Source organism: Chrysemys picta, chromosome 18 (genome assembly GCF_011386835.1).
Source record: "Chrysemys picta bellii isolate R12L10 chromosome 18, ASM1138683v2, whole genome shotgun sequence".
In the NCBI taxonomy this organism is placed as follows: Eukaryota; Metazoa; Chordata; order Testudines; family Emydidae; genus Chrysemys; species Chrysemys picta.
In genome coordinates, this window is record NC_088808.1 from 13,166,957 (window position 1) to 13,190,309 (window position 23,353).

Below are 23,353 nucleotides of genomic sequence, written 5' to 3' on the forward strand. Positions count from 1 at the left end.
CTGCGCCCTTCCTGCACCATAATCAAAATGGCAACGCCCATCAAACCACGTGGTGTGAATCCCTTCTGCCCGCAAACAAGATGGCACTGCCACGTGGTAGGGTGCGGTCTTTGTGATTGGTCGCGGTGGGCGTGACGCTTTAGAAGCGGCGAGGCTGCTCCTAAGGGGTGCTTGTGGCCTGAGATCTCAGCGGCGCCCAGTCGGCCGCTCGGCTGGGGGAAAGCGGGGGATGCTGCGGCCGCTGCCCAAGCGCCTCGGGAGGTTACTGAGCCGCACCATGAGCCACCGCGAGACCGATCCGCGCGCCGCCGGGAAGCGGGTCCTGGTAGAGAGTGGGCGGAGGGAACACTTCCGGGGTCACCGGGGGAGAGCAGGCGCGGGAGGAGGGATCACTTCCTGGTCACGGGGTGGATGGGGGTCAATGGAAGGCAGCAGGTCCCGTGGGGGAGCCAGGAGCGCCAGAGAAACGGGGCCTGGGCCCCAGACACCCCCCCACCCCCCCGCTGTAGAAACTCCACGGCCCACCTGTGCCACAACAACTGTTTTTCTCCATGTAAAATCTGATCTGGCATTAAGGGGTAGGAAGCAGGGCAGTTGCCTGGGGCCCACGGCATAAAGGGCACCATGGAACTTAAGTTGTCAGGCTTCAGCCCCAGGTGTTGGAGCTCGGGGCCCCGGGCTGCAGTCCTGCATGGTGGGGCTTCAGCTTTCTGCCTGGGCCCTAGCGAGTCTAATGCCAGCCATGCTTGGCGGACCCCCTGAAACCAGCAGGCAGCCCCCCAGGGGACCGCAGACCCCTGGTTGAGAACTATTGTGCTGGAGGATGTAAGCACAGCCCATGGACCAGACCAGACCAGCCCCTTAGGTTCCCCAAGCTGCAGGAGAAATAGCTCTGGGCAGCGCTAGCCCATGGGCGTGCTGGCTACTTGTTGGAAGGCCGGTTTTCTGTTCCACATACTGTCCCTTGTTGAAATGGAGAAAGTACACTCAGATCTGAAGTGTCGTGAAGCACCCAGTAGGCTCTATACTGGGGGGGGAGCATCAGTGCACAGGTCCCAAGATTGTACCGATTTGCAGACAGCAGTTTCAGATGTGACCCCATGTGCCAACTCGCTGCATCTGCATATAGATACACACCTTTAATTCTAAAACCATGATTCAGAACTGTATTTGAGTGGAACAAAATAGAAGTTAACAAATAGCATAATCCAGTCATAAATTCTCCAGCCTCTTTCTGACTCTGTAGACTATGTACTTTGTAGGAGCAATTCCATCTCTTGAACCTTCCTCCCTTTGACCCTTATATGACTAATGAGAACATTCACAGTGACATTGGATAAGATAAAATATGCAAGGGGAGTGACAATTCAAGACCAAAGCCAATGTTTGACAGGTTAAGAAGAAATTTCCCCCATGATCAGGTTATTTTCTAGTTGCCCACTATTACAAGGACCTTGATGTCTTATTCTGAAGTATGGGGTCTGAGCCCCATAAGCAGCAGTATACTGATCAAGAGGGACCACAGGTCTGATCTGTTTTGGCAATTTTTATGTTCCCTCCCAGCTGTCCCACAATACACACGCTACTTGGTTCCCAAAATAATGTATTTTGCTGCCCACCACAAAGGGTTCCATGGATGATAGATTCACAACCCATCTTCTAATAAACTAATAATGAACAGAAAACAAACAAGACTCAGGCCTGCTACCCCACACTTCAATCTATATTTCCTGGTAATCTTTATACCTCTCACTTTCACAACTGCATTAAGCTTTGCAAATGTCTCATAGTCAAATGTGATAGTGTCACTATCCAATGTCATATTGTATAGAAGTGCACCATACTTGCCTCTCCAACTACCACCCCTTCTCTCTTTCATCTCTCAACTCATCGAATGCGCTGTTTACAGTTCCTCCCCTCCAATCCAATCCCAGATCCTCTCCAATCCGCTTCTGTACCTTGCACTCCACTGAAACTACTCTCACCAAAGTCTTTAATAACCTCTATCTAGCCAAAAGTCAGAACCAGTACTGCAACCTCATTGACCTGTCATCCGCCTGTCAGCCAGGATGTTGGAATCTCCTCCTCCCTTGGCTTGTCTGACTCCATCCACTCCTGGTTCTCCTCCTTGATCTGTAATTGCTCCTTCAGTGTGTCCTTTGGAGGATCTTCCTCAACCCTCACTCCTTCTGTGGGTGTCCTTGGTTCCCTTCTCATCTCTGGGTAATCTCATCTGTGAACACAAATTTAGCTACCAGCTCTATGCTGAGGACTCCCAGATCTACTTTTCTACTCCAGACCCGTCTTCTTCTTCCAAACTAAAATCTCATCCTGACTCGGACATCTGGTGGATATCTAGCTCAAGCTCAACACGGCTAAACAGAGCTCTGAATCTTTCCCCACACGCCCTCCCCACCATCTCCTTTCTTGATCACGGTGGACACTACCACCATCCTGACTGTCACTTAGATCCATAACCCAGGTGCCATCTTTGACTCTGACCTCTCAGACCTCACATCCAGGCTGTCTTGCCAATTCTTTCTGCATAACATCTCTCATACATAGCCTTTCCTATCCATCCACACACATAAAACTGTTGTCCAGGCTTTCATCATTGCATTTAAATTACTGCAATATCCTTCTCTCTGGCTTTGACAAATGCAGTCTTGCCCCGCTCATAACTGTTCAGAATGCTGCTGCAAAGATCATTTTCTTAGTCCGTCACTTTGACTACGTCACTCCTGGCTTTGAATCTTCCCGTTCTCTCTCTCTTCAAATATAAGCTGCTTGTCTTCACTTTCAAGGCCCTTCATGGCCTATCCTCCATCCTTCACTATGGAGATGTTGACTCCCACCTCTGATCGGCCCATGGTGCCAGCCTATCGCCCGCTTTCTCCTATGCTGTGCCACACGCTTAGGAGACGCCCCCGATAAACATCCACAAAGCTACCTCATTATCCACATGCAAATCCCTCCTTAAATCTTTCCTTTTCCTTGATGCCTAAAAAATACTTGGTATCATCTCATTGTTCTCTTGTACTCTACCCATCTGACTGTATCATCGGTTTGTGAACTCTTTGGGATAGGGACTTGTTTGCACAGCACCTAGCACAATGGGATCTTGGTCCTTCCCTCGGCACTACAGTCAGACAAGTAATAAATGTTGCCATTTCTCCTTGAAAATGATCTTACGACACCGTGTCAATGTACTGTGATTTCACAGCTGGAACTCACCTTCTTTGGATTATGCTCTTTGCTCTGCCAACTGCAGTTACCTAAGGGACTTTGTCTCCCCCACGTACGGATAAGAAATCACGGGACAGATACGGCTCTTAGTCATCCTATGGCTTCTTATTCCTGGAGATGGGCGGTACAGCTGGAATGAGTGGGGGGACAGGGATCACCTAGGTCACTAAACTCATTTTGAGCATCTCACTCAATCTCAGCACTAAATCCATCTCAGTTCTGTTTAACAAGAGAGCAACAGGCCCTTGTGCCTACAGAGTCTGGCCCTACAGTAATCAACGATGGTGATTGTCTTGCTGCTTCTAAAGGGAAGCAGCTGGTTTTGCTGGGTGAATTTCCTGCCCTGGTCGTGAAAGGAGCAGGGCTGCAGGGAGGGCAACTATGATCCTCACTACACCACAAGGGCTGGCTCCAGTGACTCTGGTTGGTTGGATGCTGATGTAGAGAGAGTCCCGGTAACACCGGTTGCTGGTCCTCTTTGCAGGTGGCAGGGCTGGGGAATTATGGGCTGCGAGGAACCCGACATAACGTGGGAATGGCGGTGCTCAATCATCTGGCCCAGAAGTTGAACGTTGCTGCCCAGTGGAAAGTGGACAGACGCTGCTGTGCAGACGTGACCATCGCTAATGTGGAGGAAGCAGAGCTGGTGCTGATGAAACCTCGGCGGCTCATGAACATCAATGGACTCAGTGTAGCAAGCGCTGGTGAGTGACTCCGAACACTTCCAATAGCCAGCTGAGCAACACACACAACTCGAGCCTTCCCGGGACCTTTGTGCTTCACCTTTCATCTTCTTAACCCCAGGGGACCACTCAGGACTGTAAGCAACAAGTCTGAAATACCTGCCCTGGAACTACAGGGCCCGCTCCTGCCAGGGTCCGTCTCCTTTTTCTTTTCCATGGAGACAACGATGTAACAACTCGGAGGCCTCTTAGGACTTCCTTGTTGTTCCATGGCCATTCAGGCAGCATGACAATAAGCTCAAGAAACTATCGCTTGAGCTAAAGGAGAATAGCCATTTCCAGTATAGGGCTTATGACACACAGTAGACCATATCTGGTTCTGTCCAGTAGAGGGCGGTGCACACACACTCTCCTAAACCCATTACTAATTTTTCACACCACCCTTGGGAGGTGGAGAAGATTAACTGAGTTCCATGCAATTTGCCATTTTGGCATCGCTAGGAAAAAACAGGTGGCAGGGTTCGGAACCAAGGTCCCGAGGGCTCTGCATGGACATCAGAAATCCCAGGGCAGTTTTCAGAACAGTCAGGCTTTTCCCTGGCGTGCTGGGCTGTGAGTTCCGCTCCTCACACTGTTGCATAGCCTGCTGCAAGCTAGTTGGCTACGACCTTCCAGTCCGCTGTGTTTCAGTGGTGTGGACTGTAAAGTACTTTTGGCCAAAAGACAATCGCGGCGTAGAGCAGTATCATGTGGTGCAGACATCAGACAGCTCCAGTGACAGCGTGTGCAGCTCGTTTGCCAGCATGGCTGATAGTGCATTCCTGAGGTTAGAAGGCCCCCTATCCCTGCTATGCACTTCCTGCCCTCCATGTCCCCTGTCATTTTTTTCCACTGACACCTGCAGTGTCCTTCTTTAGGTCCTCGAGGCTGTGGGATGGTGACAGATGGATTTAATTTCCCCTCACTTCTTGTGCGTTGTTTCTTTCTCAAGCTGAAACTTACGACCTCGGGGTAGAAGACATTTACCTGGTTCACGACGACCTGGACAAGCCGCTGGGGAAGATGGCGATAAAGCTGGGAGGCAGCGCAAGGTACGAAGGGAAAGCCCCTGTGGAAAATGACCTTGAAAGATTTGATTGAGCTGCATCTTATTTTGTGCGTTTTAACAGGGGCATTTGGGGCTGCGACTGTCCCATCTCCACCCCCAGGACTGCAGAGGTGGCAGCAGATCGGTGGCAGAATCTTTCTAAGCTGTGGTCACTTCTGTAGTGCTTTTACAAGCTTTAACTGACATCGGTTTACTCTGCTGTCTGCCCAACCTCCTGCAGTTTCTAGTTCAAAGCACCAGTTAAACCAGAGATATTTCAGTACATTGGGATGGCCTCAAATTGTGGGCTCTGGCACTAGGTGTGCAGAACACAACTGGTGCCCAGGCTGCTGTGATAAAATACAGTAGACACTGCCCAGAGTGGTGTTAGGCAACCTCCCTGAGTCACACGTATCCTAGCGTAATTGACACTTGAGACCTAACAGAACCAAGACCCGTGTTTGTGGTGACAGTGATATTTGATTGAAGAGTGACCTTTCTGAATCGAGTATCAGAGGGGTAGCCGTGTTAGTCTGGATCTGTAAAAAGCAACAGAGAGTCCTGACGACGTGGGTATTCACCCAGGAAAGCTTGTGCTCCAGTACATCTGTTAGTCTTAAAGGTGCCACAGGACTCTCTGTTGCTTTCTGAATTAGTTATATTAGCCACACACTTTTCCCTGGGGGTCTCCCCTCTTATTACCACATGTTCCATACCTGGCTGTGTTCAGGCCTGCCCAGTGCAGACAGCGTGTGCAGTGTATACGCCCTTCTCCAGCAGTTGAAAGCATTGGGTGCCAGAGCCCCTGCTGGGGAGTTCGGTGCAGGGCAAGGGATGCTCTGTATCTGCACAGCCATATCCCTAGTCGAGCACCCTCTTTGGCAATACCCTGTGGCAGTGGGTCACCCAGGGGGTTTGGCCCAGATCAGAGGCTGCTGCATGTGAGTGAGGCTTGCTCTGAGTATGGGACTGGGAATCATGAGCTCCTCTCTGACACTGATTGCCCCTCTGGCCATGGGCATGCCACTTAGGGTCTGATTTTCAGAAGCGCTGAGCACCCAGAACTCCAGGTGCAGTCACTGGGAGCCGCTGGTGCTCAGCGGGCTGCACGACAAGACAAGGCAAGCCTGCCTGGGGCCTCCTCTGCACAACTTTGCATCAGTTTCCCAGTGTTGCTTTGAGTGACTTGTGCTTTAGTCTAAACCGGAATAAGCTAAACCGTCCTAGGCTGCTCTTACACTGAAATCCAAGTGTCCGCGTGGGCTTTGCACCAGCTTAACTAAATTGGGGTAATGTCACACCTCTCGGTAAATCAGTGCAACTCTGCGTAAACAAGCCCAGTGCCTGGGTCTTATGTAAAGGGGGATAACAGGGCGTCCCTGCTGGCCCCAGGCTTGGGAGCAGTTACTGTTCGTACAGAGCAAAGAGGAGGGAGAGTTTAGTGTGTATCCCATGGATGAGCCCTCTGGGGTTCTCACCTACTCTGACGGCTGGTTTGTCCTGCTTTCTTTAGGGGGCATAACGGGGTCCGTTCCTGCATCAGCTCCCTGCACTCAGACGTAAGTCGGCCTTGCAGGGTGAAGAGCTCTATCATGCACACATCTTAGTGCATATGTAAAGCACCATCTCTCCCCAGCCCCAGAGCCCCCTGGGAGCCACCCCCAAGGCCTTAGCCTCCCCTTGTGTTTGTGTTAGCAGACTTGGCCCTTCATCCCCCGCTCCCAGCCCAGCCCTTCTCACAGGAGTCTTGTTTCTGACTTGTCCATGAGCCCGAACGTGGAAGCAATTACCTAAAGTGGAACCACATGGCCTGGCTGGGAGCTCAGCCCACCAACTTAACTGCGTTTGTTGGACAAAACTCTTTCCAAGCTCATGTTAGCTGGAGCCCAGCCTGAACCCAGGGAGACAAAGGAACAGAGCGGGACACAAGCCCAGCTCCCCCACTGCTGCTGATCTCTGCCGTGTGGGGCTCGGGGCTCTAGTGAAGCACTTAGGATTCCCTGTCACCCCACAGGCTCCCCCTTTGACTGGTCCCTGGCTAACCAGGGTCTCAAAGCTCCCCTGCCCTCCAGCCCCACGTCAGAGCCTCCAGTATCTGCTTTGGCTCCAGGCTGTGCCAAGCATGTTTAGCACCTTGTAGCGACTGCCACGGTGTCCCGAGAGCCCAGCTCGGGTGAATGCAGGTGGTGAGGGGGAGATTACACACAGCACACACTGCATCCCCTTCTCTCCCTGCAGTGCATGGTGCGGCTCAGGGTTGGCATCGGCCGGCCGGTGGGGGAAGCCATGGTGGATCGCTACGTGCTGGGCCGGTTCACCAGCGCTGAGCACGAGGTCCTGCAGCGCATCCTGGAGCAGGCGGCCGACCTCCTGCTGGAACACATCCTGCAGAGGAGCAGCGGCAAGGACCACACGCCCCCTGGCGACACGGGGGACAGGACACCTCCTTAACCCCAGGAGCTGGGGGAGTTTTTATGAATATGGTGCTGACGGAAAGCAGTGGTCCTGGACTCCTTCATGGGCCTCTGGGCACAGCTGCCGGGGTGGGCTGGGGGAGCTAAGCAGAGAGCACTGACCCCAGGAAGCTCCTGGCAATGAAACTGGTGGGGGAGGTGGCGGACTGCCAAGCAGGTGCTATTCCTGCACCCCCCCGCACCCCCCTGTCAGGTGACAGGCTTCTCCCAACCCCACTAGCGCTGGCAAAGGCAGCCCGGTAGATGGCCTGGCTCCACCTGGCCAAGTGCCCGTGCCTGGCGCTGCAGCACCATGGGGAGTAAGGAGGAGCCCGAGAGAGATCCAAGCCCCAACCAGGCTCCACCCCAGACCCCAGCTGGAGGCTTGTCGTGGTCAGGGGCGCCTGCCTCCTTGCCCAGCTTGGGATCACTGTGTCCCAGCAGCACCTTGTCCCTGCCCCTGCAGAACAGGTCTGGGACTTGGTGTCTGGCCTGGTCTCAGCTTTGCCTTGTCCATCCTTGGTCCCCAGCCAGGCACCTCAGTAACTCCATCGGTTTTATAGGGCAGTTTTGCATAGACTGTACAATAAACCCAGGCGCCCAGTCGGCACACGCTTTGCCATCTACGTTCAGTCCCTCTCCTCTACGCAGGTGCTGGGGGCAGGGGAGGGAGCAATCGGCTGGCAGGAAGGGGAGCTCCCTCCCTCCCAGCGTGTCCCTATTTGGTCAGCAGGCTCTGGAAGGAGTGTCTGGCCGCTATCTCTGGCAGGGGCAGAATCGGCTGCTGCTTCACCCGTTTCTCCTCCGACCAGGAAGTCATCAGTGGCTGTTGGGAAACGGGCAGTGATTCAAACACTGTCACGCCGGTCGGTCACTCCATCCCTCTCTGGGGGCGGGGCAGGGCAGGCCAATGCCTCTGGCGCTTGGATACGCTTCCCCTGACCCTGTGGGTCCATGGAGGGAACCATTAGGAGCAGGGACAAGGGGCCGGGTGGGAGTCAGTCTTGGTGCTCACCTCAATCCTCAGCCTCTCTGCTGAGCCTGCCCAGCCCTCCCTGGGCGACTCGCTTTCTAACCTCCCAGGATACCCCTGCCCTGCAGCCAGCCGTGCCCCAGTGGCCCGAGCCCCCCTCACCTCCGTGGCGCTGGCGTAGGTGCGGACGGTCCCGATGCGGGTGGTCTTGGACAGCAGACCCGTCTTGCTCATGCTGTGGAAGAGCTGCGCCCCCTGCCCCCGCTGCACTAGCAAGTGGTGCGAGATGACGGGAGAGGTCTTGAGGCCTGGGGCTGGGTGCAGCTGGCTGGAGCGGAGGAGAAAGGGGCTGGGTTAGACCACGGGACATGGGGGGGGGATGCCGCAGCCCAGGATTTGATCTGCTGCCCTGAAGGCAGAGACTAGAACGGCATTGGCGGGAAGATACTGCAGAAGGTGGGAAGTAGAGTAAGGGTAGGGTGCCTCCTAGGGCGAGCCTCCCCAGCTCAGACTTAGCCAGGACAGGCGCTGAAGGCAACTGTGCACAGCGGTCGCCAGAGAGGATCAGCCAGATTTGGGGGAGGAGGGGGAGGCAAGCAGACAATCAGAGACCAGAGTGGAGAACTGCACGCTCAAGGGATCAGCAAGGAGAGCGAGATGGAGCCAGCGCAGGTCAGTGCGGGTGGGAGGTTGCAGCCGTCAGATTGCTGGTGGGTGGCCTGTGGGGAATGAGCTAAAGGTGATCTCTGAGGGTCTCATCTGCCATGCGTCCCCTGGAGGGCTCTAGGAGAAGTCGGGGGAGATGGGAGTCATGACATCACAGGAGCAGGGAGGCAGGTTTTATGACATCACAGAGTTGGAAGGCGCAAACGCAACCACGTGTCACACAGGACTATAGAGGCCAAAAAGGTACAAGCCCATTTCTCTCCCCTTTGCCTCTGGGGGTCTGGCCTGGCCTCCAGCTGGGACCTGCCTCTCTTGGGTGCGAAGAGATGCTGGGGTAGGGGCTGCATGGGGAGTGGGGCTATTCCCTGCATTTCCTACTCGCCTCTCTGCAGGGGACTCCAGTCCATGCTCCCTGTTGGCCGTTTTCTGGGGCCCGAACACCTGCTCCTGATGCGTGGGCCCAGCTGTGGTCCCCCGCCTCAGCAGCCCAAGCAGGCTCCGCAGCATCTCCTGGTGGCGCAGCTGGAACATCATGTCAAAGTCGCCATCCTCCTCATCAGACGGCCTCTCCTGTGGGGCGACGAAGCGGGGGAGGTGAACTGAGGGGAGGGGAAATGGCACTGCAGCTCCTGCTCCCCCCCATGACTTGAAAGCACAGGGGTTGGACCTCCACTGTAGGCAGAGGAAGCCCCACAGTTCAGTCTCCACTACCATCGCCCTGGCTCCTGCATTCGGAGTGCACCCAGAACCTGGCAGCTCCAGTAGGTGAGGGAAGTGCCCATCTAACAAAGGATCAGGCCCTACGGCCGTTCAGAACAGCGGGCAGGGAGCCGGAGCCGGTGGGGGTTGGGCTGGTTGTAGGTTGAAGCCAGACTTTAGTGGGGTTGCCCAGAACAGTAGCCCAGCATCTCTTGGCTCTTCCCCACCGACTCCACCTCCCCCCAGCTGGAGGCCTCCTGTCCCCCAGCACAGGACATGTCGTCGGATCCTCACTCAGATGCAGCCAGGGGTTCAGTAAGAGCCTCAGCGCTTGGCATAACAGGAGGATTTCTAGCCCCCACCGGCAATAAACACCATTTACGTGCTGGGTTAGGGCGTCTGCCCCAGCAGCCTGCAGCATGGACCCATCCTCCCCCATGACTACCCTCCAACTATACACCACAGTCTAGCACCCCCTATAGGGGAGAAGGGAAATTACAGAGAGTCCAGCCAATGTAGCCCTGACACATCCTGGTTTGGTGCAAAATAAAGAGCTGGGAACAGCTGCCACAGAAGATTCAGTGCCAAGGTCCGGGATGGGTGTTTGTACAGAGCAAGATGCTGGTGGCTCAGATCTGAAAGAGTCCAGGGTTCTGGGTGTGGTCAGGGCAGACCCCTCACGAGGCACGGCACATGTGCCATGACGTCTCACCACAATGTGTGCTTGGAGGCACAACACCATGGTCAGGCCATTGTGCTCTCCCAGATTATCACAGCATCTACCTTAAGTGACACAGCATCCCCGAATGGATGCAAAATCCATTCCTATTAATGTCAAGTCTTCCCTAATTGACACAACATCCTCATTGCCTGATGCAAAATCAATTCCGGCCAAGTCAACACAGCACCATGACGTGAAACCCCAGATAGTTCAGGACTCTGGAATTGCCCCATGAGCCAGCCTCTCACGATAGGGACTGAGCCAAGGACAAGGGCAGCAGATGGTCCAGTGGTTAGGGGGCCAGCCTGAGTGTCTAGAGGCCTGGGTTCAATTCCTAGCTCCGCCGCAGACTTCCTGTGTGAGTTTGAGCATGTCACTTAGTCTCTCTGTGCCTCAGGTCCCCATCTGTACAAGGGGGATGGTAGCACTGCTCTGCCTCACTGGAGTGTTGGGGGGGGGAATATTACCCAGGTCCTACTAATGGGGGCCATATAAGTACCCAAGATAAACAATACGGCTCAAGAGTTCTCAGTCAGGGGCATCTAATTGTGGGCAAGCTCCTTTATCCTACAAGAGCTCATGAGTTTCCCAACAGTTTGCTGCCTGTACCTGTGTTACCCGGTTCTTAATGGAACCGCTTTGCTCTCTACAGACTCTCCTTGGAAAGAGTTCTGAGCACCTCGAAACATTAACAGCCCAAGCCTCACAGCTGCCCATGGGGTAGGTCAGTATAATCATCTCCATTTTACACTTGGGGAAACCGAGGCACGGAGCAGCGACGTGCCTTGCGCAATGTCCCACAGCGACGTAGTGGTAGAGCTGGGAATAGAACCCAGGAGTCCTGGTTCCCAGGCTCCTGCAGACAATATTGCTCCCTTTCTAATTCTCAAGTCTTTCCTAACCTTTGACCTCCGTGATCCCGGTGATCTTATGTCCATTGGTGCGTCTGTTCTATTCTAGCTTTTGGGCGCAAACCAAGGAAATGTCGCCATCTCAGGAGCACGCTGGGCTCTGGCCTGTTTAATGCCAAGCAGCCACCAGAACACGTGCACCCCAATCCCCGAGACTGTGTGAATCTCACCTGCAGCAGGTCCTTAAGGGCTTGGACAGCCTGGTTCAAGATCCTCTCTGCATTCTTCCTGAGCTTCTGCTCTTCCTCCAGGAGCTTGGCCTGCCTCTGCCCTTCGACCATCTTCCTCCTCACCTCCTCCTTCAGCTCCTTCAGCTCTTGTCTGCCGGGAGGGAGCCAGACAAGAACAGCCAGGGGTGAAACAGCAAATAGCCACTTCACCTGGGGGTGCTTGGAGTGCAGGTGCTCTAGGGAAGTGCTCATCCCCTTCAGCAGGCCCCAGAGAGCTGTGTGCGCATTCGCATGCACTTGTCTAAATCAGGTTTCCCAGAGAGGTCTGTCTGTCTGTTCATCCAAGTCAGGTCCCCAGGCATGTATGTGTCTGTCTGATTGGCCAAGTCAGGTCCCCAGGGAGATAGGTGCACGTGTCTGTCTGTCTAGCCATCCAAGCCAAGATCCCAGGGAGACGTATGTATATGTCTCTGTCCGCCTTCCTGTCTGTCTAAGTCAGCCTATCAGGGAGATACGTGAGCACGGGTGGGTGTGTCTAAATCTGGTCTCCATGGAGATGTGTGTCTAAGTCAGGTCCCCAGAGAGGCTGAGGTGGGCTAAGCCCCCTCTGCACATCTATGGAAGCAAGGTCTCCTAGAGAGTTTACTTTCCAAGAGTTACACCCCCTGGGAAGTGCCTGGGAACACCTTTTGGGGACCTCTGGGCAGGGTCAGGCGCAGCAGCTCTTCTGGAGGGGTGGGGGGACATGACAGAGCCTTGCTGAGTCTGTCAGGGGGTTGAGCAGGTTTAGGTGACACAGACACATTCAGGGGAAGCATAATCCCGATAATACTCGGCCCTTCCCTAGTCTCTCCCATCCAAAGGGCTCCAAGTGCTGTACAGATACTGCTTTGTTAAATGTCACAAGGGCCCTGTGAAACAGGTGAATGGATATACAGGGACCACTTCCCTCAACACTTAAATGGAGCCTCCTCTAGGGTGAAAAGTGGCAACTATTTAAAAACGCACCACAACACTGCATGGCAGTTTAGGTCAGGAAGTGAAGAAGAATCCCCGGTCAAATTGCAATTGCAGAGGGCATTGAGCCAGGATACCTCGGTTAACACAACTCTTCCAAGTCCCCACTCTGTGGGGTTCATGGGCACAAGGGGTCAGGACTAGACCTGGTCAAAACATTTCCCACAGCACAGTTCTCCATCGAAAAAAGCACTGTCGTCAAAATCAAATTGTGTCGATTTCAACAACATTTTCAATGGGAAGAAGTCCAAATGAATCCCATTGACTTTCCTGTTGTGTTTTGAAAAGGCAAAATGTTTCCTTTTGGCTTCCTCATTTTGATTAATTTCATGTAGACATCCTAAAACATTCAATATCTACTCAATTCTATACTGTGTTGAATGCCTGATATTACAACACTAATATTTTAATAGAACATTAACGTTTACATTCAGTGAATCAAAATGAGAAAGTCAAAACTGAAATGTTTGACCTTATTGAAACAAAATGATTCCACATTATCAGAATGAAATATGTTCGCAGCCCCAAGTAGACGCCGATTGGAATTTTTGTTTTGTTACAAATTTCAATTTTTTTTATTCAGAACAAAACCTGTTTTCGAAATGTGGGAATTTCCCGTGGAACTGAGCTTCCAGGCCCCTGCCCGCTGGAGTCAGGCTCTGCATTGTGCGTGGCGTGGAAGAGCTGGCAATACAGCACCACACTGAGCTTGCCGTTCCAAAGGCAGAGCACCATTTTCTGAAGCACGGCCCCCAGTTCCTGTAATACTTGGGTTTTCCTTGAAGGTCTCCCACCCCACCTGGCCTGGCCACACTTAGCCTGGGAAATGTGATGGGATCACAGCACAAGGACTCTACTTTGCCTCTACATGGCCTTGCAACAAGACCCGGCTGCAGCACGGAAATGAGCTCTGCCGCTGGGACCCCAACGGCTTGCTGTGACCTCCGCTCTGCTCCACGTACCTTAGTGCCTGGTTCTCCTTCTGCAGCATCTCATGGGCCGCCTTCAGCTGCTGCATGGCCTCCTTCTGCTGCCTGTACTCATCCACCAGCACCTGCTGCTCCTTGCATTTATTGGTGAGCATCCAAATCATCTGAAATGAGCAGCAGGAACACAGCTTCGGGATCAGGAGACAAGAGGGACGTCTCAGCCACCAGCCTCAGACCAGGCTTCCTATCCCCCTCACTGCTGCACACACAGGCTGCAAGTTGCCCATGCCCACTGTCAGGTCCCTACTGCCATGGTAATGAGCCAACCAAGTGATGACCCACTTGCACTTACATGGGGGTCTGAGCGAACTCTAGGGCAATAGCGCTGCCAGGGAATGAGGAGACCAGGCCCCTGAAAGCCACCACATGGTCCCTAGGTGCAGACAAGCTGGAGCAGTGACAGAACCAGAGCCTGGCTTCAGCACCCCGCATCCCTCTGTGCGTTGGTTGAGCTCTGACCTTCTGATTGCTGAGGCTGTTCTTGGCCATCTGCTTCTCATTGTGCTCCAGCATCTCCAGCTGCTTCTGCATCTCGGCCTGGGCCTCCTTCAGCATGTCGTTCTCCTGGATGAGGTCGTAGCTGCGATCGGACATCTTGGCCAGCTGGACGTTGATGGCGACGTTCTCGCGGATGGTGCGCTTGGTGGTCTCGGCCATCTGGCTGTTGGAGACCTTGCGGAACTCAGCTGCCACCACGTTAACACGCTGCATCATCTCCTTCTTCAGCCTGGAGGGGTGGGGCGTGCGCGTACGCACACAGGACACACAGAGAAGGACGTCACTCTTGGGGCAGGGCCCACCGCAGCTGCTAACGCCTTAGCCCCAGCAAATCGGACCCCAGTCCAAAGGATTAGCACCAGCCCGAGGGAAGGAGTGCTCCTGGCACTCCACCCACTAAGAGAGCTTTCACACCATTCCACTCACCCCCAGGCCCGCTGAAGGAGCTCTCCTGCCTGTCTATTGGGGAAGCTCTCCCAGCACCTCCCTAGATGGAAACTCTCCCTGCACAGCACCCATCCACCACCAGGCTGCAGAAGGTAGCTTTCTTGGCATCCCACTCACCCAAGGGAGAGAACCCTCCCTGAATCCCAGCCGTCTGCCCTTCTTGAGTACCATCAGTCCAGGGTCTCAAACCACTTCCCAGTCATCAAGGCTCACTCTTCCCCCCGAATATCATCCCCATCTTACAGATGGGAAACAGGTGAAATGACCTGCTCAAGGTCCCACAGCAAGTCAGTGGCAAAGCCAGGAACAGAAACCATGGCTCCCAAGTCCCACACTTGGCACTACCCACGAGACCACACTCCCACCTTCAGACTACAGTGGGGAATTACACACAGTCAGTCTCCGTCTGGCACTGACCTGTCTTTGTCCAGCACAGCTTTTCTCTCCAGGTTATAGATATACTCCTTGTGATCGTCCTCTTGTTTCTTCAGCTGCTCCTCTAGGGCTGCAAACTTGCCCATGAGCTCATCCTTCTGGATCCTGAACTCCTCCAGCGCAGCCAGTTTCCCACCTGCCACAGAGATCACTTAGGACCCCAGAAGGACCACGCTTAGCCACGGGGTGGGGGGAAGCAAAGTGCTTCAAGCCGGCAAACCCTACTGTGAGATTCTCCCCAACTGCTCTTCACACCACACTCCTATTCTGCATCTTCTTAACCACCCTGATCGCAAACTCTGTGAGGCCAGGACTGTTTCTTTAGTACTTTTGTACAGCACCTAGCACAATGGTACTGCTGTAATATCAATAATATAGGGCCAGCATATGAGGAAAGCTTGCCCTGAGGCTGCCCAGGCTGTACCTGCTATGGGGACCAGCAATAGACAGGAGCCTCCAGCACTGGAAAGGTGCCTTCCACAACCCACATTGTGGTGGTGTAGATCAATCTCTGATAATTTTCATATAACTTTACATTGTGCCTCTTCATATAACCTTGTGGTGGGTCTACCCACGTGTGACCTCTGTATCCTGGGACTTTGTATCAAAGCCTCATTTAAAAACTTTGCATTGCCCTTGGTATAATATTATAGCCCCTAAGGATAGAATAAGATAGAAGAAAATGTCTTTTTGCTAGCAGTAGAACAAGAGCTCTCCCCCCCCCCCCCACTCTTAATCAATTGCCCTGTTGAATGAATGAGGTGTGAATGAGCAAGGCATGGAAGGCAGCACCTCCAGACAGCCTCAACTGTTGGAGAGGGGCTGGGAGCCAGACCCAAGGACAATAAAGCGTGTCAAGTGGGCTCATTAAAGACAAGCAGACATACTGACGTCCTCGGGGGTTAGAAGCAAGCACCTTCTCTTGGAAACACCCTTTTTGCAGCATTGGAACAACACTCAAAAGAAAGCAGCACAAAGAACCAATGAACACAGACACAGAGTTTGAATCTGGTATAGATTTGCATAAGAAAAAAGCTGCTATAAAAGTGAGGTGTCTTGCAGAGGACCCCGGGTCTCGTCTTGTCAACATGGGAGCATCGATCCGGATCGGCAGAAGCCCGGCTCCACCCCCTCCCCCATCTAACTCACCTGGCCAGTGAAGTTAAGGGGAGCAACTAATTGGTAACAACAAGACGGAGTGTGTTTGTGTGTGTGTGTGAGTGTAAGTGTAATATATATTATATGCATATAATACAGTGTTAATGAATACATGTATTACTAATAAATGTGGCGTTTTGCCTTATTCCCCCTAAAAAGATCCTGTGCAGTACTTTAAGTACAACATTTTGGTGGAGAATGCGAAAGGGGGAGCAAGCATAAAATCCACAGTTATTATAAAACTGGTGTGCACACCGCCAGCTTTAGCAAGCCTGGCACTATAGGAAAAAGAGTGTAAACTTTCAGTTAATTAACCAAACTCTGAAGGATATAGGAGTTTAGGTTTAAATTGTGTTCATGACTGAGCTAAAGAGGAGAACTTAGTGTTTCTCACTCTAATCCGGGGAAGGATTAACCAAACTCTGAAGGATATAGGAGTTTAGGTTTAAATTGTGTTATAGAGGTACATACACCCTCAGCCGTAGCAAGACTGAGCTAAAGAGGAGAACTTAGTGTTTCTCACTCTGATCCGGGGAAGGATCTAATCCGGGGAAGGATTTGTATAATTGGTGTATGAACCCTCGGTGGTAGCAGACCGAGTAATACAGAGGGAGGCTTAGTGTCTCTCCCTCTGGCCCAGAGTGGGTTAAAAATATAAGATACAGATCTTGTTCTGTTAAACCAAACTCTGAAGGATATAGGAGTTTGGGCGATGTAGTGTGGTTTATGTTTGTTTGTTTTGTTTTGTGCGGTTTTTTGGTTTTTTTTTGTAAGTAACATTGTGGTAATTTCACAATTTTGAAGAAAATGTTTAAGAAACGGAACCAGGAAGGGTGGGGGCTAGTTGGAAAGCCCACCCTCCTTGCTAAATTGGTAGTGGAACAAGGCTTGTGCCCATGGAAAGGAACTGTTTATTGGAAAAAGCAGGATCGGGCCCAGGCAAGCAACATATAGAGAAACTGGAAAACAGGTTGGGTACAGAAAGTTAATACAGCACTCTCAAATCTTACAGCAGCAGTAACATCAGGAGAAGAAACATTTAACACCCCAGAAGGGGGCAGACCTTTGGGACCCCTCTGGAGATTGGGAAGGGGGATATTTGGGATATTTGGGTAAATTCCTCCTCCCAGGGCCAAAATGCCATTGAAACAGTTAACAACAGTGCCTGCTTCTGCCTCAGATCTCCAGGCCATGGCAAAATGGCTGGAGATTTTAAAACAGAAATTTTTTTTCTAGATGGAGTGTTAACGCCCTTTTACTGGGAAAAAGGGAGGGTTTACACTCACAAAAAAATGCACCATTTAATTAGCATTTGTGCAGCCCCAAGTACCAAACACACTGTGGCAGAGACCAAGCAGGTTCTGCCAGGGTAAAAGCACTGTGCTAATTTGTTTCCAAGCTTCTATCTTTCAGGATCTGAACCAGAACATCAGAAGAGCTGGTACCAGCTGAAGAGTTATAAAATACCATGGTTATAGTGTCATGACAAAGTCTGTGTTCAGTGTTCTGTGTTGCATGTTCTGTGTCTGTCTCTGGTGGTGTCCTGTGTTAGCATTGGGTCCAGAGAGAGAGGGGATACTACACTAGACAGGGCAAATGTCTTTTCCTCTCTCTACTTCCCCCATGTCCATCCAATTTATCAATCATCACTTGTGTCCAAAAAACTTTGGTCCCCAATGCATCAGGTTTATTTTTTGTTAGGTTCTCTAATAGTCATTTTGTTGTTAATTTTTGTTATTAATACATTTGTATTGTTAGTTACATTTGCTTGTATTATTAATTCCACACTTTCCTCTATGCACTCTGATTCTACTTCCCCAAGCCCTAAAGGGTAGTTCTTGGGCCCCCATAACCTGTAAGACCTTGGCCCATAATTGTATGGCCCCATCTTTTAGGTCCCCAGAAACCTCTGAGAACAACTGTTAAAAATAGGGAATTCTACAACATTTTAGCAACTAAATGTTAGTTTAAGTCCAAATCAGCTTAACCTTGCATAACAACTGCGGTACTCCTACAAAATCTTATTTGTTGTGTGTGCTTAAAAAGGTCCTGACCTCAGTGACTTTTATTGTTTAATGGCTATTGCAGCATCAAACTTGGGCCTCATTTTGTTTGTCAATGTACCCAATTATTGTAATGATAATGGTTTTGTTGTATTTCCAATTATTATAATTGTTTGCATTTGTGTTTGTTATATCTGGTGTTTAGTCAATTGTAATGGTTTTAGTTATATTAACCTGGTTATAATTGTTTGGTTTGTTTGCAACAAATACAAAAGATTTATATGGTGACCACTCAAGAATTGTTCTTGAGAGGTCAAAAGGGGGATAATGTAGATCAATCTCTGATAATTTTCATATAACTTTACATTGTGCCTCTTCATATAACCTTGTGGTGGGTCTACCCACGTGTGACCTCTGTATCCTGGGACTTTGTATCAAAGCCTCATTTAAAAACTTTGCATTGCCCTTGGTATAATATTATAGCCCCTAAGGATAGAATAAGATAGAAGAAAATGTCTTTTTGCTAGCAGTAGAACAAGAGCTCTCCCCCCCCCCCCCACTCTTAATCAATTGCCCTGTTGAATGAATGAGGTGTGAATGAGCAAGGCATGGAAGGCAGCACCTCCAGACAGCCTCAACTGTTGGAGAGGGGCTGGGAGCCAGACCCAAGGACAATAAAGCGTGTCAAGTGGGCTCATTAAAGACAAGCAGACATACTGACGTCCTCGGGGGTTAGAAGCAAGCACCTTCTCTTGGAAACACCCTTTTTGCAGCATTGGAACAACACTCAAAAGAAAGCAGCACAAAGAACCAATGAACACAGACACAGAGTTTGAATCTGGTATAGATTTGCATAAGAAAAAAGCTGCTATAAAAGTGAGGTGTCTTGCAGAGGACCCCGGGTCTCGTCTTGTCAACATGGGAGCATCGATCCGGATCGGCAGAAGCCCGGCTCCACCCCCTCCCCCATCTAACTCACCTGGCCAGTGAAGTTAAGGGGAGCAACTAATTGGTAACAACAAGACGGAGTGTGTTTGTGTGTGTGTGTGAGTGTAAGTGTAATATATATTATATGCATATAATACAGTGTTAATGAATACATGTATTACTAATAAATGTGGCGTTTTGCCTTATTCCCCCTAAAAAGATCCTGTGCAGTACTTTAAGTACAACAGTGGAAAGAGAGGGAGGCTCAAATGTGTATACATAGGGTTACCAGAGAGCAACTGTGAAAAAACGGGACGGGGGTGGAGGGTAATAGGCGCCTATATAAGAAAAAGTCCCAAAAACGGGACTGTCCCTTTAAAAACAGGACATCTGGTCACCCTATGTATACACCACCTCTGTCTCCACACCGCCATGTGTCCTCCACCACACGCAGCTGGAATTAGAGCTGGTCAAAAATTTTCCAGTGAAACTCTTCTACGGAAAATCAAGTATTTGGCTAAATGAAAATTTAAGATTTTTCATCAGAAAACTCAAAAACCTTCTGCCAAAGGCCCAACTTTTTTTTTTTTTTTTTTTTTTTTTTTTTTTGGGTTTTCAGCAGCTTTGGGCCAAATAAATAAATCATTTTTCAAAGCCTTTTTATTATTACTAAAAGTTGAAGTGTGCTGCTGAAAATGAAAAACAAAAACTGCTGAAAACAATTTCATCACCAAAAAAAAAAAGTCTGAGGGGGGGGGTTACAAATTCCCACCCACTCCAGCCAGAATATTTCCACTGGCTGTTCTCCCAACAGCCTGTGGCCACAGCCCCAGGGTGGGACTGTTCAACCCTCAGAATTCCAGGCTCTGTCCCTGCACGGCTGCACCAGCAGCCCCCCGCCCCCGGAAGGACCATGGGGCAAGGGGGAAGAGGAAGGGGCCAATCTGAGCCAGGGCACATTACTTAGCAGCATGTTCTCCGAAGTGAGCTGGTCCTTGGTCTCCTGAAACTCGTGTCGAACCTGGGCCAGCTGGGCCTCGAAGGCGTCCTTCTCGGATTCTTTGGCCTGCTGCAGGCTGACCAGCTGGTCATTGAGGTCAGCGATCTCATCAACCCGCTGGTTCAGGGTCTTCTTGAGAAAGGCCACGATCTCCTTGTTGTCATTGGCCATCTGATCGTACTCCACCCTGAAGAGGGTCTCGTTCACCTGCAGCTCGTCCCATTTCCGCTGGTACCTGCCAGGGGGAAGCAGCGCTGAACAGGCAGTCAGACAGCAGTCTCCAGGATGGGCTGACTGCCTGCCCCTCACCTATTTATAGGTTGGTCCAGTCTCTCCCATTGCCTGGGCACAGGCACGGGGCGTGCACAGGAACACAGCTCACAGCCTGATTGCAGTGGGACTGGAGAGGGGGACTATTCATGGCTAGGGCCCTACCAAATTCACGATCCATTTTGGTCAATTTCACGGTCACAGGATTTTAAAAATCATAAATTTCATGATTTCAGGTATTTAAATCTGAAATTTCACAGTGTTGTAATTGTAGGGGTCCTGACCCAACAAGGAGTTGTGTGTGTGTATGGGGAGGCGGGTGGTCACAAGATTATTGGGGGGGGTTGCAGTACTGCTACCCTTATTTCTGCACTGCTGCTGGCAGTGGCCCTGCCTTCAGAGCTGGGCAGCCGGAGAGCGGCAGCTGCTGGCTGGGAGCCCAGCTGTGAAGGCAGAGCCGCCGCCAGCAGCAGCGGAGAAGGAAGGATGGCATGGTGTGGTATTGCCCCTCAGTCAGCAGCCGCTGCTCTCCGACAGCCCAGCTCTGAAGGCAGCAGCGCAGAAGTAGGGGTGGCATGGTATGGTATTGTCACCCTTACTTCTGTGCTGCTGTTGGCAGGGCGCTACCTTCAGAGATGGGTGACTGGCCAACAGCTGCCACTCTCTGGCCACCCAGCTCTGAAGGCAGCGCAGAAGGGTGGCACTACCGCAACCCTCCCCCCGCAAAAAATTAGCTTGTGACCCCCCTGCAACTCCCTTTTGGGTCAGGACCCCCAATTTGAGGAACACTGGTCTCCCCCATGAAATCTGTATAGTATAGGGTAAAAGCACACAAAAGACCAGATTTTACGGTCCGTGACGCATTTTTCATCGTCATGAATTTGGTAGGGCCCTACTCATGGCCCATTCCCCTGCACTCCCATCCAGCAGCTGGGGACCCCCCCAGCCCTATCCCAGGATGGGAAGGAGACAAGAGGTGGACACCAGAATGGAAGTGGACAGATCTCTCTGCCCAGCCCTGCCATTCTAATTCCAACACAGGCGGCGGCCAAAGTGAGTCCTGCTGCAAGGTGCCTTGATTTCTATGGGAGCTGCACCTGCTTACACAAGGACTGAATTTGGCCCATGGGATCAATGCAAAGTGTCTGGGAGCAGAAGAAAGAGAAGCTGCACCTTTGACCCAGGGCTTCACGGGCTTCTGCAGCATCCGCAGTAAAGGGTGATCATGAGCCTGGATAGTGATCATCATAACACCTACATTTCTGAAACACCTGGCCCCAGAGCACTTAGCAAGCCGTATTTACAAGAATCGTTTCACCCCACACGGAAACGCAGCTGTCTCTGGGGAGGGACGTATACAGGCACCCTTTACCCCACACGGAAACGCAGCCGTCTCTGGGGAGGGACGTATACAGGCACCCTTCACCCCTCATTGAAACGCAGTCGTCTCTGGGGAGGGACGTATACAGGCACCCTTCACCCCTCACTGAAACGCAGTCGTCTCTGGGGAGGGACGTATACAGGCACCCTTCACCCCTCACTGAAACGCAGCCATCTCTGGGAGGGATGTATACAGGCACCCTTCACCCCTCACTGAAACGCAGTCGTCTCTGGGGAGGGACGTATACAGGCACCCTTCACCCCTCACTGAAACGCAGCCATCTCTGGGAGGGATGTATACAGGCACCCTTCACCCCTCACTGAAACGCAGTCGTCTCTGGGGAGGGACGTATACAGGCACCCTTCACCCCTCACTGAAACGCAGTCGTCTCTGGGGAGGGACGTATACAGGCACCCTTCACCCCTCACTGAAACGCAGCTGTCTCTGGGGAGGGACGTATACAGGCACCCTTCACCCCTCACTGAAACGCAGCTGTCTCTGGGGAGGGACGTATACAGGCACCCTTCACCCCTCACTGAAATGCAGCTGTCTCTGGGGAGGGACACGGGCAACTGCTTAACACCCACAGAGCTGGGCTTTGGGGGGGCTGCTGACTGGGTCTCCCCATGGTGTTTGCGGTAAGGAGCAGATGCCCCCGCACAGAAAGGGCCCCAAAGAGTCCCTCGAGGGGGCTCTGATGAGGGCCTGCCGGGGGCCGCACAGCTGGGCAGCGTGGGCAGAGCCTGGGGGTCCCGCGGGCAGCGGGATTTAGCCCCTTCGGCGGGCACAGACCCCCGGGATGGGGATCCCGCAGCTCGTCCCTCGGGGAGCGCAGCCACCCCCAGGCCCGGCTCCTCCCCGGCGGCTGGGTGGGCGCCCCAGGTTAGCCCAGCGCCCCGGGGGGGACCCCGCACCGGGCCAGCCGCTTCTCCAGGTCCCGGATCTGGAGCAGGTAGAACTCCCGGCTGTGCTCGGCCAGGGGCTGCTCCGCCTTCCCCTCCGGCCTCGGCTCCTTGGCCGCGTCTTCCTTCTTGCCGCCGCCGCCGCCCTTCTTCTTGGGGGCCATGGCCGCGGCGGGAGCCCGGCGGGCGCTGGACGAGCCTCGCGGGGCCCCGCGTCACCGGGGCAGCGCGCTGTACATAGCAACGGGGAGCGGGGCTTAAAGGGCCAGGCGCCCGCAAGGGGCAGCGGCCCCGCCTGGGGATCCCTGAGCTGCGCCCTCCGCCCAGCGGGGTCCCCTGGGCTGGGCCACCTCCAAACTGGGGACCCCTGGGCTGCCCCCCCAAACTGAGGACCCCTGGGCTGCCCCCGCAAAACTGGAGTCCCCTGGGCTGGGCCCCCCCAAACTGGGGCCCCCTGGGCTGGGCCCCCCCAAAACTGGAGTCCCCTGGGCTGGGCCACCCCCAAACTGGGGACCCCTGGGCTGCCCCCCCAAACTGAGGACCCCTGGGCTCCCCCAAAACTGGAGTCCCCTGGGCTGGGCCACCTCCAAACTGGGGGTCTCTGGGCTGCCCCCCAAAACTGGAGTCCCCTGGGCTGGGCCACCCCCAAACTGAGGACCCTTGGGCTGGGCCCCCAGGCTTTGCTGTCCTCCATCTTCCCCCCCCAAGGGTGTTCCC

The 23,353-nt window shown here is 52.7% G+C and overlaps 2 protein-coding genes across 7 annotated transcripts; one reads left to right on the top strand and one right to left on the bottom strand.

Moving 5' to 3' along the window:
- Positions 1–12: 12 nt before the first annotated feature.
- Positions 13–8,081, top strand: PTRH1 (peptidyl-tRNA hydrolase 1 homolog). 5 transcript variants are annotated; one of them, XM_065572268.1, is made up of 5 exons: positions 126–261; positions 3,731–3,950; positions 4,921–5,020; positions 6,530–6,575; positions 7,255–8,081. In XM_065572268.1, the coding sequence occupies exons 2-5, from the start codon at positions 3,782–3,784 to the stop codon at positions 7,465–7,467; spliced, it is 528 nt and encodes a 175-aa protein (XP_065428340.1). In that variant the 5' UTR covers positions 126–261; positions 3,731–3,781; the 3' UTR covers positions 7,468–8,081. The 5 variants fall into 5 exon arrangements, with proteins under 5 accessions (XP_065428339.1, XP_065428340.1, XP_042710130.2 ...); XM_024106134.3 differs by having other exon boundaries at positions 196–325; XM_065572267.1 differs by lacking the exons at positions 126–261; positions 6,530–6,575 and adding an exon at positions 13–96.
- Positions 8,012–22,878, bottom strand: CFAP157 (cilia and flagella associated protein 157). Of its 2 annotated transcripts, none has more exons than XM_065572265.1 (9): positions 22,649–22,878; positions 20,047–20,318; positions 14,978–15,131; positions 14,075–14,342; positions 13,589–13,719; positions 11,610–11,760; positions 9,491–9,678; positions 8,605–8,770; positions 8,012–8,413 (listed from the first exon to the last, which is right to left on the bottom strand). In XM_065572265.1, the coding sequence occupies exons 1-9, from the start codon at positions 22,798–22,800 to the stop codon at positions 8,318–8,320; spliced, it is 1,578 nt and encodes a 525-aa protein (XP_065428337.1). In that variant the 5' UTR covers positions 22,801–22,878; the 3' UTR covers positions 8,012–8,317. The 2 variants fall into 2 exon arrangements, with proteins under 2 accessions (XP_065428337.1, XP_065428336.1); XM_065572264.1 differs by having other exon boundaries at positions 8,012–8,295; positions 22,649–22,877.
- Between the last annotated feature and the right edge of the window lie 475 nt (positions 22,879–23,353).